The sequence below is a fragment of the Chenopodium album genome, chromosome 11 (assembly GCF_948465745.1).
Source record: "Chenopodium album chromosome 11, dcCheAlbu1.1, whole genome shotgun sequence".
NCBI lineage: Eukaryota > Viridiplantae > Streptophyta > Magnoliopsida > Caryophyllales > Amaranthaceae > Chenopodium > Chenopodium album.
In genome coordinates, this window is record NC_137844.1 from 6807984 (window position 1) to 6824867 (window position 16884).

The 16884-nt window shown below is 34.7% G+C and overlaps 2 protein-coding genes and 1 pseudogene across 2 annotated transcripts; all 3 read left to right on the forward strand.

Annotated features, from left to right (window-relative positions):
* The first annotated feature begins 2278 nt into the window (after positions 1-2278).
* On the forward strand, positions 2279-4364 carry LOC145566170 (AAA-ATPase ASD, mitochondrial pseudogene; annotated as a pseudogene).
* Positions 4365-6099: 1735 nt separating this feature from the next.
* LOC145568413 (uncharacterized) lies at positions 6100-12003 on the forward strand. The gene is made up of 3 exons (XM_081627840.1): positions 6100-6262; positions 8175-8520; positions 11812-12003. The coding sequence occupies exons 2-3, from the start codon at positions 8229-8231 to the stop codon at positions 11889-11891; spliced, it is 372 nt and encodes a 123-aa protein (XP_081483966.1). The 5' UTR covers positions 6100-6262; positions 8175-8228; the 3' UTR covers positions 11892-12003.
* Positions 12004-14922: 2919 nt separating this feature from the next.
* LOC145566171 (hyoscyamine 6-dioxygenase-like) lies at positions 14923-16330 on the forward strand. Its single transcript, XM_081625684.1, has 4 exons — positions 14923-15123; positions 15331-15511; positions 15749-15978; positions 16058-16330. The coding sequence occupies exons 1-4, from the start codon at positions 14923-14925 to the stop codon at positions 16328-16330; spliced, it is 885 nt and encodes a 294-aa protein (XP_081481810.1).
* The last annotated feature ends 554 nt before the right edge of the window (positions 16331-16884 follow it).

Sequence of the window (16884 nt, forward strand, 5' to 3'; positions counted from 1 at the left end):
GAAATTTTAGAGAAAATATGAGGGTATTTTAGGTAGTTGATTGAATAAAAAAAGGAAGATAATTTGATCTGCTTATAATATCCAAAAATGTAAATACTACCTCCGTTACATATTATTTGCAACGATTGAACATTTTTCCTCTCTACTTTATGTCAAATCGTTGCAAATAATATGTAACGGAGGTAGTATTATTATGGGATACCTAAAATGAAAAATGAAATAAATAATATGGGTCAGAGATAATATCTTTTAAGAAGATGGATAACTGGACATGAAGTGTTAAGGATAACGAACAACTGGGCGAGGAAAGAGAACTCACATAAAGCAGGGAGCTTAACGTCATGAAATGAGATTGCCCTCAATTTGAAGGTCTGTGAAGATAAATTGAGGAACTGGGAGTGGAGAGAGATTGACAGAGTGTTTGAGACTCGAGAGTAGGTATTGAGATTGAATAATTCTAGCTAACAAAAATGACAATAGGGTTTTAATGGGATAATTTACACATGGGTTGATTTTTCACATAGGCTATATACAAAGCATGGAGTACCGAGCTTATCAACTTATTCCAATGTGAGATACCCGATTTTAAATGGGTTCAAAATTTTAGAACTTGAAATTGGAAGCATTTCTAACCAGTTGAAGTTCAATTTTTTGGAATTGGGCCCACCGGTTTTAGGTCTAAATTGATTTCGGTTCGTGAGCCGAAAACCCGAAATTCTTGCTCATCCTAGCCACAGGCCCACATACTCATAGATCTAAATCCTTCGACCCTTTTTGTAATTTATATTGTTGTTATAGCTTATCCAAAAAAAAAAAAAAACAAAACAAAAATTCAATTTTTTGGATCCGAACTCTTCATACTAGTAAATCTGATCCGAACTAGTAGCACCCATAAATGTACCTTGGATTAAAATCCACCATTAAAGCCAACATAAAATAAAAACAGAAAATACCTTCAAAGGCTTCAAGGCTTCAGCCCAGTTGATCTTTTATCAAAAGTATTTGTTGGCCCACCACAAATTGACCCACTCCAAGAATTAAACATTGGGAACGATCAAGCCTGAAACGAGAGTTTGAAACCATTTTTTTTTTGTCGGAAGAGGATTGTCACAATTAACATCCTAACGTTACAAAGTCTTCTTAAAATAAGCCCTAAAAAAAAACAAAGGTTTTCTAAAATAAAAAGGATAGTTACAAAAACTTACGATTACTGTAACATATTTTCTATGTTTTTAAACACTTGCTTCATTTTTATATTTTGCACTATTTATTTGTTCTAGTTTGACTAATCTTTGTGATATATATATATATATATATATATTTAAAAAAAATACAATCTTGTGGGCACTTGTTGGAATCGTCTTAACGAATAGGTTATTGATCAAAGATTAGCATTGGTAAAAGTGCCCAGAAAAATTAGAGCAATTATTTAAAAACGGAGAAAGTGATACCAGTATCTTCATTGTCAGATTTGTCACAATTTCTTTTTGGAAGAGAATTGTCTCCGATAAAAATAAAAAGGAGCAAATTAATATGTTACTGTATCACTTATTTTTTTTGGTGTTTAGAGAGCCACAAGGACAGGAGTGAGAATCAATCCTAGGATATCCTGGAATCGAGAGGGAAGCTCTAACCCCTTGATCTATCCCTCACTCTCTTATTGTATCACTTATTATTCTGTAGTCTGTACTACTATGTTATTTGAGGCAAGAACGTCTCCCTTCCTTTCGATACTCATCTTGCATACTCCGTGCCACATATGAAGAAAAATTATGGTCAGGAAAAGCCATGTAGTATTTTACCAATTCTTGAAGTCTGATACCATAACAAGACAATAGGTAATGCTACTTTTGTGCTAATGTCTCCATCTATTATCAAAATTTACAAGTTCAATTTTGTATAAAAATAGCATCATTGTCATGTGCATACTCCTTAGTTTTGGCATATAATGTACCTATTTTCCAAGCAAATTATAAAATCTTTTTACTTGTTGTACACAACTTGTGATATTATTTCCTGAAATTTCAGAATTTTTTGTAGAAAAATTGGTCAAAAACAAGTCTTACTTACAGAAGTAGTAGTGTAGTACATATACATATTGCTACTTGGCACTTTGGCAGCTAGACTCACGCCTATTAAATGATCAAATCAAATTTGTAGTTCTCAATAATTTTACCTGATTTGTTCTTGGCCTTAACTATTCTTAATAAAAATAAGGTACGTATATTCCCATTTTATTTTCTATAAAACAATCATATTTTGTCATATAATTCTTGAATATTATTACCACATATCATGAAACCACTACACCCAAAACTCATACCACCATATTTTCTACCAAGAAACAACACCAACATGCTAGGAATATGGGCAAAACTAGCTTCTTCACTAGCAAGTTTCATGTTTGTATGGGCAATGTTAAGCCAATTTATCCCTTACGAGCTCCGTATCTTCATCGAAAAGCTTCTCACGCATTTTTATTCCCAATTCCATCCCTACATCGAGGTGACAATCCCCGAGCACTCCGGGGATCATCTTAAGCGTAGTGAGGCCTACACCGCGGTCCAATCCTACCTCTCGTCTATCTCCTCCAAGTCCGCTAAGCGGTTCATGGGGGAGATAGGCCGAGACGGAAAGAGTGTGGTCCTTAGCATGGACAAGCACGAACGAGTCGAGGATGAGTTTCGTGGTGTTAAAGTTTGGTGGATTTGTGGTAAAACCGCTAGTTCTAAGAGTGCTTTTTCACAACAAAACACTCCTGGGCCAGAACATAGGTTTTACAAAATCACATTTCACCAAAAAAATAGGGAATTAATTACTGAAGAATACTTGAAATATGTGGTCAAACAAGGGAAGGCAATTAGAGTCAATAATAGGCAGAGGAGGCTATACACTAATGTTGGAAGGTATGACTTTTTTTTTTCTCCTTTTTAAAATTCATGTTAATATTTTAATTCTTTTACTAATCACCTTTAAACTTTTTATTTTATTTTTACATGTGAATTATTGATATTGTCATGGTTTATGATTGATTTATATTTCTAGGTGAATCAAATGATCTTTCTCCTTTATTTATTTATTCATTTATTTTTTAATTTTTTTACGTTGTAAGTAGATGTGGCAGGCTATTAAGTATGAGTATGTTCTAGACTTGTAGTCGTATACTCGTATGGAGTATTAATTTTGGTATATACCAAGTTGAGTCAATTTTTGGTTTGGGTTAAAGTTGTTAATCGGTTCGTTTACTAATAGTCAAATTTGCTAATTGTAACAAATTTGAGGTCATATTCTATGCAACAGTAAACCGTGTAACAAATATAGAAAGAAAAAAAAAAATTAAACAGCCTATAATTTTTTTGTTTGTTAATATTATTGCAACTCAAGCTCCGTCAAATAAAGTAAAAATCCGGGAAAAAAAATCCTGAGTCTATAATTTCTTTGTTTGTTTTTTTTTGGATAGGTACTCTATACATGGCAGCATGTGGAGTGGTATACCATTAGAGCACCCTGCAACATTTGACACACTAGCAATGGAGTCAAACAAGAAAAAAGAAATAATGGATGATCTTACAAAATTCAGTAATAGTAAACACTTCTACAAAAGAATTGGTAAGGCATGGAAAAGAGGGTACTTATTATATGGTCCTCCAGGAACAGGGAAATCAACTATGATTGCTGCAATGGCTAATCATCTCAGGTACGACATCTTCGATTTGGAGCTCACAGCAGTGAAGGACAACACTGAGCTACGACGTCTTCTGATCGAAACCACGAGCAAGTCGATAATTGTGATCGAAGATATCGACTGCTCGCTTGAGTTAACTGGCCAGAGGAAGAATAGCAAGGATATGGAGGAGGATGATTATAAGGAGATGGCAGAGAATAATAAGGAGAAGGGAGGTGATAAAGCGGCGAGGGCGGGTTCGAGTAATGTTACATTGTCGGGGCTGCTGAATTGTATTGATGGGATATGGTCGAGTTGTGGGAAAGAGAGGATTATTGTGTTTACTACGAATCATGTGGAGAAGCTTGATCCTGCATTGATTCGAAGAGGAAGGATGGATAAACATATTGAGATGTCGTATTGTAGTTTTGAAGGGGTTAAGGTTCTTGCTAAGAATTATTTGCTTATTGAAGAGAATGATAATAATGTGGATTATCAAGGGTTGTTTGATTTGATTAAGAAGTTGTTGAGTGAGGTTAAGATAACACCGGCTGATGTCGCGGAGAATCTGATGCCGAAGTCTTGTGAAGAAACTGCTGATATGTGTCTTCAGCAGTTGATTAGGGTGCTTGAGGAAGCTAAGGAAGAGACTACCAAGAAGAAGAAAGCAGAGGAGGAGGAGGATACAGAGGACTATTAGTAAGAAATAAAGCTACTTAAGGAGGATTAATCCTGTCAAAAAAAAAAAAAAAAAAAAGGATTAATTGTTATCATGTTATTTTGTTTGAATGATTGATTACATGGGGCAGGGAAGATTGATATTCTAGCTAGTAGTATTCTGGTTTTAGAAGGTTCAATGCTAATTTTTTTTTCCAAGCTAAGGTGATGTTGTGTACCTAGTTATGCTAAGAATTGACTTGTATTGGGTTGATCCTTTGGTGAAAACAACAAAGTTAGGTGAGATTGTAGTACTTTGTGTATTGTTGTCACTCTTGATGGTTGGCATGTTGTAAACTTGTGGGCGTAGCCTTGTGGATAATGGTGGCCATTGGGTTGAGTGACTGGGTTGTAAACTCATTCGAGTCAGATTGGAAGGATTGAAATCGGCTCACTAATCACATTTGGAGGTAGAGCTCTTCGTTTTCAATCTAGCCCATATACGTTGTGATATACATTAAGAAACATACTTTGAACAATTTTTCGGATCACATGTATCGTAGGATTCGTATCCTACCAATGCTCTCATGCACATTACATATACACCAATAAGTATATGAATAGTGGCACGTGTCGGTGTTACATAATTTTAACCCATTCATAAGGAAGATTGAACCAAACTCGACTATACTCATTACTCATGTTACGAGTCTATGAAGACCAATGTTGGGATTAGGAGCGCAAGCCCGGAGACTAATGTTGGGATTAGGAGTGCAAGCAGAAGCACAAAATGATATAGAGAAACAAATAGATAAAAGATAGACAAGAAAAGTAATAAGAGACACAAATTTAACGTGGGAAAAAACCCTCAAATGAGGTAAACCACCCACCAACAACGAGTACCAATTATCCAATATACTAGTATAAAAAAGAGTATGAGAGTACAACCTCGAAAGGTACAAGAGTATGGTATGACTCTCTAGATTAGATAGGATCTAATTCTCAAACAGAGCCAGAAACTCACTAATGAGCTAGTAGAGTAGTAGTTGTGTGTCTTGTGTCATTTACACAAAACGAGAGGGATATGATGGATATTTATATACAGTACTACAAATGTAAGCCTTAACCTTGGAGAGCAAGTATTATAATCCTGAAAGCCAAGGATATTGTAAGTAATAATAATAACTTTTTTGTGACTTAAATTGTGACTGTACCTAAGACCATTTCCAATAGTGAGACTCAAATTTGAGTATTAAAATACAAAATGAGTTGTTTTTTACCTCCAATGGTGATACCATACTCACTTCTCAATTTAACAACTCATGTGAAACCTAATTTCCCAATGGTGAGACTCTCTAAAGTATACAAATGTCACTTTCAATTATGGCTCACCAAATTCATTTCTTTTTTATTATCAAATATTGTAAGATTAAAAAAAAGAGAAAATTTAAATAAATTACAAAATATATTAGAATATTGACAAGAGGCCCACACTTTTTGTTAAATGAGACTCAAAGTTGAGTATCTAAACTTAGCAACTTTCAAAAGAAAGTTATTAAGTTTAGATACAATTTAATAGTATACATTGCAAAAAATACTTTTTTTCTCCTAAAAATACTCACTTAACTCTTATCATTGAAGAGGGTCTAATAAACAAAACCCCAGTAAATAGGTTGGGTCACATTGGGGGCGGGGGTTTAGGTTTGAACCAGCCCGACAGCCCTCGAGACTCGAGACCCTTCCATATGCATTTGTGGCCTCTTTAGAGGTCAATTAAACCAAAAAGGGTTAATCCAAATTAGACAAAAACAGAAAATTCAATATTGCCGCTGGGCATTTTGGGTACAAGTTTGGAATCTACAAAACAAATCAGTATTGGCGGGCAGAAAACAGAGAGAAGGGGATCATCTTCTTGATTCACATCTTTTCGTCTGATGTAAGGTAATGTTCGAATTTCTCATCAATTTTTTCATAAATTTCTCTTTTTTTTTTGCTGATTTTAATGATGTTGATTGTTAGTTTCTCGACAATTTTAGGGTTTACTTCCTTAATTTCAGAGCTTTGTTCATGTAGTTGATGTAAATTTAGATAAATTGCTGTTTGTTCTTCTGTTCATTTTGATCGGTTTTGTTCTTGTTCATCATCAATATTTTGATTAATGTATATCTGTCTTCTCAACAGATTGTTTGATTGTTCAAACCCCATTTCTAAGTGTAAATTGTCAAGTTTTTCTGTATATACCTAAACCCTAATGGTACAGTAGCGAATGGTAGCATGAATAATTGATTAAAAGTTGACCACATTAATACAATTTGGAGCGTAATTAGGCTTTAAGTTGCAAATATTTGTGCAAATTATGTAGTTATTGTTGGCGTTAAGACAAAATCATTGACCTTAAACCATAACATTGCGAGCTGGATTGAAAAGATCACTCACTGAATTACCTGAATGGTGAGAAGGATTCGTGACATCGACTAGTCGCTTCTACTGGAGTCGAGGTGTGTTTGAGTATTATTGTTGTTGGGTGTATACTTATATAGTTATATATGAGAATCCAAAATATAAATTTAATTCTTTTGGAGGAAATAAATGATCATACAAATGACAAATTAAAATAATTAAGCTGTTGTGATTTGATATCAAGAGAAGATTCATGGTATTTTTTCTCCCTCCATCCCATTCCACCGGATTTAATTTTATCAAAGGGTAATACTGGAAGTTGTTTAGCAATCTGTTGGGATTCTAGAAATCGAGACTATATTTTCTCACACCCTCAATTGTATGTGACTGGTATTACTGGGTGAGGGAAGTATATCAATTAAAGTTAGAGATGGGATGAGAGAATCAACAAGCAATCAGAACATTGGATGAATTTTAAATGATGGTTTGCTACTTTTTTCAGTTCATTGGATATCTTTCATATTTTCTAAGATATGACGAAAGGTTAGTAGTGTGTTAGACAATTATGAGTTATGACCTAAATGTTGAATGTTGATAGAGTTTCAACAAACTGGAAGAAATTGATTATGCTTAATATTAAGGTTGATGAAGAAACAAGTACATTAATGTTGCTATTGTAAAGTGGTAAAAGCTGCTTTAGACTTCGTGATGGAATCATATTGGAATGTGGTCTGATTTTCTTGATCTAAGTAAGAATAGAAGTCGAAATAAGTCATTTGTCTTTTTTTCAATTAGTAAATACTGATGCCAGTGTCAGCTTATGCTTTAAATATGGGTTTTGGACTTTTAGGCATTTAGAAATAAAGGATATGAAATATTTAGGGAAGCAGATTTTATATAATACACACAAATAGGGTTTTGTTTCAGAGAGAGGGTATATTTGTTTTACGTATTAAAATATGGAATGTCTCATTTGGAACTTTGAAAGTTTTGTTTAAAGTAAATCTTATTTGGTTTGAAATATCATTTTATTGGTGGTTTGTGAACTCTTTTCTTCAATTAGCTGTTAGGATTAACCCTCTATCCGTAAATAAGTATACTGTTTTGGAATGTCAAGATAATTTTTTTTCAACTTTTATTAAAAAAAAGAAAATAAATTTTTTTTGGATCTTGAGTGATGCCCCCATTAGAATAATTGACGGAGGGTGCAAGGTATTCAACTATTACAAAGCTCTCTTTTTAAACCATTAGTTTAGTGATTTGGGACAATGTGATGACTATTTCTGGATGAATTATTACCAGGGCACCAAGGGATTGACCTTTTTTTTTTTTTTTTTTTTTTGGGGGGGGAGGGGGGGTGGGTGGAATGTGTTGCTAGGGTAATTAGGTTACTGGAAATTTCATCTGGTTTGTAAATATACTGATAAGGCCTGCATTCTACTTGATACATCAGGAGGGCTTGGAAGATTGCCTGCAATTCCCATCCTGCAAACCTGGTGCTGCTTTAATGGCATCAAAGCGTAATGTAAAATACTCTCCACTTGCCACTGATGAGGATGGAGGTGACTTTTACAGTGATGACGGTCATATAAAGGGAAAACAATATGATCCTCGGTTTGATTACACGCCGAAATATCTAGACAAAGTTCCATGGAAATCAATTCTTCTCGCACTGTTTCTTCTTTGCCTTGGTTCACTTCTTCTCTTTCTGTCATTTTTCATCCTCACTGGTCATATGGGAGGGGAGCAGTCTCAAGCATATGGTCTCCTTGCGCTTGGAATTCTTACCTTCCTTCCAGGTAAAGACTTTCCCATATTTAATTATATTCTGTCTCTTCCTCACTCCTCTCTCTCTCTCTCTCTCTCTCTCTCTCTCTCTCTCTCTCTCTCTCTCTCTCTCTTTCTTTTCTTTTTGTTTGTTTGTTTGTTTGTTGTGGGTGTATGGGAAGAGGCAGTAGGGTGGGGTGGTGGAGGAACCCATTTTTTTTCTGCTATGCAGTTCGCACTTTTTTGGTTCAGTCAATGAAGGCTTTAGCAAGCATGAGTAGAATTATAAAAAGAAATGGAAAATGTATTAATCAAGTCATTGATTAACTGGCGAATGTTGTGCCCCTCTAGCTACATGCCCAAGTGATTTTACTTACCATTTTAACAGAGTTTTGCAAGTATATTCTTAATTTTTGGGGAAGCATCTTTCTTTACTCTTCCCTCTTGAGTGTATGCCTTTTTGTAGCTGTAGTGTCAGTTGGACTCTTTTATTATTTGGTTTAAAATAAGACGTGAAGTGGGAAGCTGAAAGAGGGAATTTAGGCTACTCAATTCTGCTTGATGGTCATAAGCTGTTATAAGGGGAAGTGATCAACACCATAAAAGAATAATAATGGCTTAAGTGTTAATACTTTGGAGCACATGAACTTTAAGGTTCTCAGGGCATAAAGTGAAAAAAAGAAAGTTGAAAACTGTTTTGAGACAAACTCTAGATTGGATGTCTTTGACAATTATATTAGCGGGCTTCTGTAGTTTGTTTGATGTTCTTCAAACAAGGAAGTCTAGGATTTGAAGATTAAATATGATAGAAATTTGACAGCCCGAGTGAGGAGAACAAATCTCGCTCGTCTTTGTTTAAAGTCCGGCAAAGCTAGCTTACCTAAGTGAAGAAAACAAGACAAGTCCTCTTCATTTGGATGTGAACTCTAAAAGATAAAAGGACCAGAGCTTACTATGTTCAACGAGGAATTTATGAAAAAAGAAAGATAAATTAGATGCAGAATTGACACATCAAAGGCTAAGACAATAAAATTTAACGTCTTCTACAATTTATCCAAGAACAAATTGATTTTGAGGAATGCTTTCTTTCATGCTTTAGGAGTCAAAGATATGATCTACCTCAAGACCTTTATAGTGCAGCTACCATTAGTCCCATTACTAAGCTTCAAGGCTGTGATAAGTTGATGATAATGATAATGCTCACAGAACTATTTTGGACTAGATAATATCACTCTTGTTCTTTCATGTATCTTAAAACTTAATTGCTTTTCTGCTTGATTCGTCTACTGTTATTGGACTCCACACGTGATTCTTATTTTTGTATGAAAAATCCAGAATTAAAGAAAATATAAGAACATATTCTATAAGTCCTAATTTATAGCACTAGTAAAACGGTAGCCAATGCTATTGATTTCTAGTTAGAATGTTTTTGATTGATGGATGTTGCTTACTCTTCTAGCCAGTTAGTATCTTCCATAAGTTTCTTTTCAGAAAGGTCTTTTAAGATTGCTTGATGGTGGCTGTAATTGCTGCAACAATAAATCCTGGGACAGTAATTTAGCTGCAAAACTATTGAACCGGAAACTACTTCTCTGTACGGCTCCGTACATCTGAAATTGCCCCTTACCCTGTTTAGAGTGAAAGCTTTGTGAGAGCATTGGGGTAATGATTTTGTAGTTATTATAACTGACTTGCAAATTTAGGTTAGCCTGATTAAGTTGATAATAGTTATTAACACTAAATTTGGATGTATCTTGATCAACTGTATGACTAGGATCCATCATCATAGAGAACTTGGTGATTATATTACTTTTTTACATTAAGCAAGCTGCTCTTGAAACTTCTGATAGAGGCTTTCCTCATGAAGTTTGTTCCTTGAATAATTTCTTTTGCAATTGTACTGCTTGATTTACTTGACTTGTTTAATGAACCAAATGTTCTTTGCAGTGTGCACTTTGTTCTGCAGTCTTTGAAATTAATCTTAATCATTTAAATCAGCCTTATTTCATTTTATATAGTGTATAAAAGCTCTTCTACATACTGTATTAGTTATCTTTTAAAAATAGGCTCCCTCCTGGCGGACAGGTTTAATTGCCTTGTTTTATTTATATTATTTTCTCTGCTATGTATCTACTGATGGATAGCCAGCAGCAGTTATCTTATCTGTTAAATACTGCCACTTTTGGCATTCTGGGAAAATTCTTCTCCTGTCCCCTTTAAGGACTGTGCTTGTTACATTTCATAGAGGCAGTAGTAGCTTATGGCTTCAAAATGCTTGCTTTCTGCTCACGAGTCATTGCTGACAGATCACGTAGAAGGCAGAATGAGAAAGATTTATAGGTTTTGCCTTTTGGGCAGCATATGTTTCTTTCAGATATATGTGCTCCAGCTTTCAGCATTCAAAGAGTATTTCACTTAATTAAAACAAACTCCTTCATTGAGATTGCAAAATTTCGCTAATCAATACTTCTTGACAATTCTGATTGATTTGTTCAAACATAAATTGTCATTAACAGCACATATGCTGTTGAAACTCCTTCAGTCTTCTGCTACCACATGATGGATCTTCTGCTTTGTATAATCCCTAGTTGATATCTAGGCAAGTAACAAGCGCTATAGTTGACTTAGCAGTGTTCTGAAAGCTACTTTCTCGTATATCATAGACTTAATGGTATAAAGAATTTTGATGAGTGACCCTTGAGCCATGCCATGTTATCCTAGTATATATTCCACGTATATTAGCACCTTGGCAGCAGCAGGAATTGTTTCCATAATGCCTTTTTTTTTTTTTTTTTTTTTTTTTTCCTCTCTAGTTTTGTTTTTGGTGCTTTATTCATTTAATCTTGAGGGGGAGGAGGAGGGATTGTATTAGCTACCCCGGAGCTAAATCCAAAAAAGGTTTGGAAGTATCTGCATGACTTTTGAAATAATTTGGGGGTGAAGGAGCTTAGGAGCCTGCCCAAAACTCTGCTTGGCCCATGTATTCCTTCAAAACTCACAGAGAAAGAACAGGCAACGAGAACTTCTTGAAGATTTAGATTGCAGGTGCTCCAATTTCTAGGAAATGGAATGCCTTTGTTTAGAAATAACTTTTGGCTCACAGATGATGGATTTCTGTGTTTACTGTCTAAAATTTATGCTATATTATCAGAAGAGATTCTTCTTATTGCATAGAATCATGTGCACTAGTCTATTGAGATTTTAATTCTGTTTTATGCAGCATTTGTATGTTCATGGTTAGGAATGTTGAGACTACCTCATTTTAAATTCCTCTTATGTTTTATCGAAATATAATAATGTCCTGTTTCAAATTGTTAATGCAGGCTTCTATGAGACTCGGATTGCATATTATTCGTGGAGAGGTGCTGCCGGCTATCGTTTTGCAGCCATCCCTGACTACTGAGTCTTATTCTTCAAGATTTGCACCTCTGGTTCATGTTTCTACTGTCTATTCTAGTCTGTATGTTGATGTTATTGCGCATGCCTGTTGTATAGAGCGCTAACCTTTAGGAGTGTACTTTATGATTGTATTTTGTCACATTATGTGCATTAATGAATAAAATTTTGAGCTTTGTTATAAATCTGATATTTTTCCCCCTCATATAGTGGAACGTTATTTTTTTTTTGACAATATATTTTAGGAGAAATATACTACTCCCTCCGCCCCTTAATTATATGCCTATTCTTCTCTATTATGTGAGAAAGAAATAGACATATAATTAAGGGACGGAGGGAGTACTACAAGAGATCATGAAATTACCAAAATATAAATGGTCATTATTCTTGGTTCATGTGAGCCAGTGAGGTGAAAGAAAGTGATAGTAACATAAAATTAAACAAACATTTATAGGTTTAAGGAACCATACCATAGTCTAGTCATTTCATGAATTTGAAGGGAAAACGTGAAGTGTTAAATTTGATTTTCAATTGCTGTAATTCCTCTTATAAAGGATTTATCCAAATCTGAAGGTGGAGAGTGTCATGATTCAATATCATGTATATTATGGAGAATACGCTTAAATCTAAGATTTTTAAGACTTTACGAACTAAGTTAGTTACTCCATCTAAATTCAAAATTAAGTGGTGGATCCACCCTTAAATAAAAAGGTATGGGCCCTTGACAAACAAATTGAACATCTCAGCAAATATCATTATGGAATGATTAAAAGTGGTATATTGGTTAGTGAATGTATTTTAAACTTGAAGGTCACTTGCTCTTCGAGTCTTGTAAAGATCATGCTTTTCGTTTCTTAGCTTGTAAAACTCATGCTCTTTGTGCATGCTTTGTATATGGTCTTTTTCCACATTTGAAAAATCAAAATAGCTTCCTCATAAAGAGTAACGGAGTAAGACATACTTCATATAGTGTGTCTACAATAATTTTACCCCTCAATTTCGGAATAAGTAACACACTTTTCTTTCTTGATCGTTTTAAAATAATTTAAAACTATCATATCCCTCATGGTCCAATAACTTCTCATCTTTTGTAAATTAAATTCACTAGCTTTATATTTAACAACTTATTTTCATGATCTTTGACTATTACTTTTGTAAACCACGTGTTTATCCAGCAATTTTTTGGTGCAGTAGGCCACACCATGCGGCAGGGGTTATCCGAATTTTTTTGTTAGGGGTTACCTGAGTTTTTTTAGTCAGGGGTTACTTGAGTTTTTCAGTCAGGGGTTACTTGAGTTTTTCAATTAGGTGTTACTTGACTTACTCGGTCAGGGGTTACTCGAGGGGTTCACTCGGTTAAGGGTTACTCAAGCAGGGATTACTCGAGTTTCTTAGTCAGGGGTTACTCGAGTTTTTCGGTTAGGCCGCCTTCAAAAAATTGTGACTTGAGTAACCCCTGACCGAGAAAGTCGAGTAACCCCAACAAGTCAAGTAACCCATGACTGAAAAGCTCATCCCCTGATTGAGAAACTCAAGTAACCCCGTAAATTCGAGTAACCCCTGACCGAGAAACTCAAGTAACCTCGGAAAACTCAAGGAACCCCTGACCGAGAAACTCAGGTAACCCCCAAAACTCAAGTAACCCCCGACCGAGAAACTTAAGTAACCCCTGCCGCACGTACGGTATAACAGGCCACATATAAAAATTTGTGCAATTTATCAATGGAGCATGTTAAAGCGAAGAGCATGGATTTACCTTGAGAGGACAAATGATAAGCTGGAATCCACAATGCCTAGCTTGTTTATAAGCTTCTTTACTCCCATATAGGGTGTTTGGTTTTTTGGGGAATAAAATTGGTGTCCATAACGAAAGAAAGCAAGATAAAGCCCTGAAATCAACCTCAAATGCGTAAAACTGCATGATTTATGTGAATTATATTCTTATGTCCAATTTCTATATATACACAAGGAAAATTTGTAAGGGTGAAATTCATGCTTAATCTTAAAACAGACAATTACGGTGTGTTTGGATTGAAGGAAATGGAGGAAAAGGAAGAGAAGGGAAATGAAGAGATGAAATATCTTTTATTTGAATAACAAATGAGGAAGGAAGGAAATTGAAGGGAAGAGAAATGGAGGGATTACATTGTAAGAAATTTATCCTTCCAACAAGGGAGAGATTTGGAAGGAAAATTCACCATCCCTCCCTCCCCTCCTCTTCCCTCCCTCCCTCCCCTCCTCTTCTCCTCCAAACACAGTGTTAAAGAAGAAAAAAAAAGCTCATATAATTTAAAGTGTTAATGAGTGATATAACATAGTTTCCCATAAATTTTCTATTATAATTGCTCCATATATCATAAAACCAACGAAGTATATCATACTTTGCTAGGAGATCAACCTTTGTTTGGAAGGGACCCATATACCCCGTTTGAAATGATATTTAACCATCCATAATGTGGCTTGTACCATTATTTAGTTATTTATTTCACATTTTCACATCATATTTCTCATTAAATCATAATTTCGTTCATTCCCCTTACTCCAAAAATGTACTTAATATCATGTTTAAGATGTGATGGGCACAATTAAGTAGTTGGATTAGGTTTCTTAATGTGATTTGCACTTGGTAGTTGCTAATTCAACCCGCTTAAAATGCGACATATTACTCTTAATAAAAAGGAAAAAGTAAAAGAGAAGGATAAGTTTAGTAAGGGTATATTAGTAATTTTTTTACTTATCCAACTCTTAACCCTAACTTATACCAAATAAACAATAATACATTATTTTATCTTTATCTTATCCTCTTATCCTTACCCCTCATATCAAACGCCCCATGTAAGTAACCGTTATAATTTTATATATCATGTCTCTTTTTTGAAACATTAAAATGCGACTTATTATTTTTATTTTGAGCAAGAAGTATTAGTTTTCTATAATTTTGTGCATTAGTATGTTTTTCCTAACACTTCAAAATTTCAAATAGATGCTATAAGTAGTTTAGATTTTCAAGATTTTTTTTTTGCAGATCATACCAAAAGATGGACAACTTTGTTTCTACTTGGTCTGATGGTAAGATGCTGCCTGAAAACTATGTATTTTCAACTGAAATGAGACCCGGGGAGCATGTTCCCGTTTCCAAAAAAATTCCGGTCATTGATCTTGGAAAGGTGGTAGGGCTTGATCGCAAAGAAACAATTCAAAAGATTATAGAGGCTAGCCAGGATTTCGGATTCTTTCAGGTTCACAGTATACAGCTGCTTGCACACACACACACACACACACACACATTCCCCTCTAAAACACTGCTATGTCCTTGTTTTTCCCTCTAACATATCAACATATGTTGGCACGAAACTTATTAGATGTTACATAGAGTACTTTTTACTGATGTCATGGTATGAAATAAGCTAATGCTCATTCTGGTTGGTTTGTTTCGTGTATGACAGGTGATTAACCATGGAGTTCCGCAGACAGTAATTAATGATGCGAGAACTGCTTATCAAGACTTCTTTGATCTTCCTACAGAGGAAAAATTGAAATTATGTTCATCTGATATAAGTCAGAAATGCATATATTACACAAGCAATGTCATGTATGATGACGAAGACATTCATGCTTGGAGAGACAGTTTACGACACTTGTGCTCTCCTCTGGAAGAATGCATCCATTCTTGCTGGCCTCAAAAACCAACCAAATACAGGTTATTTCCCGAACATTGCATAAAATCTACGAATATATGCTTGTAAAAAAACATGTACGAAGTATAACATATACTACTTCAGGGAGGTTGTGGGGAAGTATGTAACTGAAGTTAAAGAGATGGGAACACGAATTCTGGAGCTCATAAGTGAAATCTTGGAGTAGGATATTTCGCGAATGAATTGAGTCAAGAACAATATTTGAGCATTCATTGTTATCCTCCATGCCCTGATCCTAGTTTAACCTTGGGACTCAAGCCGCACTGTGATACAGGACTCATCACCATACTTCTCCAAGGAACTGTCGCGGGGCTTCAAACATTGAAGGATGGCCAATGGATCGGCGTTGAGGCAATTCCTGATGCATTTGTTATAAACATTGGGTACCAATTACAGGTACAAATATTGATCCTTTCCTCAAAACTTGTTACTACTGTACTAACAATATTTCGTTCCCCGTCAAATTTTGCTACAGATGGTTAGCAATGGTAAGCTGCATAGTGTTGAGCATCGAGCAGTAACGAACAAAGATGAAACTCGGATGACCGCTGCCTTCTTCATAGAGCCTAAGGGAGACTGCATTGTGGAGCCTGCAAAACCATTGATTAATGCTGAAAATCCTCCAATATACAAGTGTGTAAAATATGCAGAGTTTGTTCAAGTGTTTAGGGAAGCCTATTTAGGGAAGATTAAGAATGCATTAGAGCCTTATATGATAACATCAACATCATCATTGTCAACTAAGTAAGGCTATGTTAGTTCAACTTATTTAAGGTGATATTTGGTTATTTAAGAAATTAATTAGATAGATCTTAATTTTTTTTCTTTTCTTTTCTTTTTGGGTTTATTTATGCTTAAAATATCTTTACTTTATTACTAAAGTATATCAAAATTTGATATTTTAAAAATGCATATTAATAAAAATCTAACGACAACTCATTCGATAATTTTTATCTTATATTAATTAGGTTAAAATGTGGTCAAATTTATGTGGTCAAATTTAAAATTTTGATTAGATCATATTAAATCAAATGAATTGAGCATAGCCTATGTCAAAGAATAACTCGTATATCCAACAATATAACATAAGCTATAACATCTTATACACTTAACAATTTTTTAAAAATTTTATTTATAATCTTCCAATTTACTATTCATTTGGTCAAACTTTAATCCTTTGACCACATTTTGTAAAGTATATAAGAAGAAATATTATACTCCAGGCTTGTTCTTATTTACTGAACTCAGGTGAACTGAACTGAATTGAATATTTTATGAGAGAAGGAAATTAGGAACTGAACT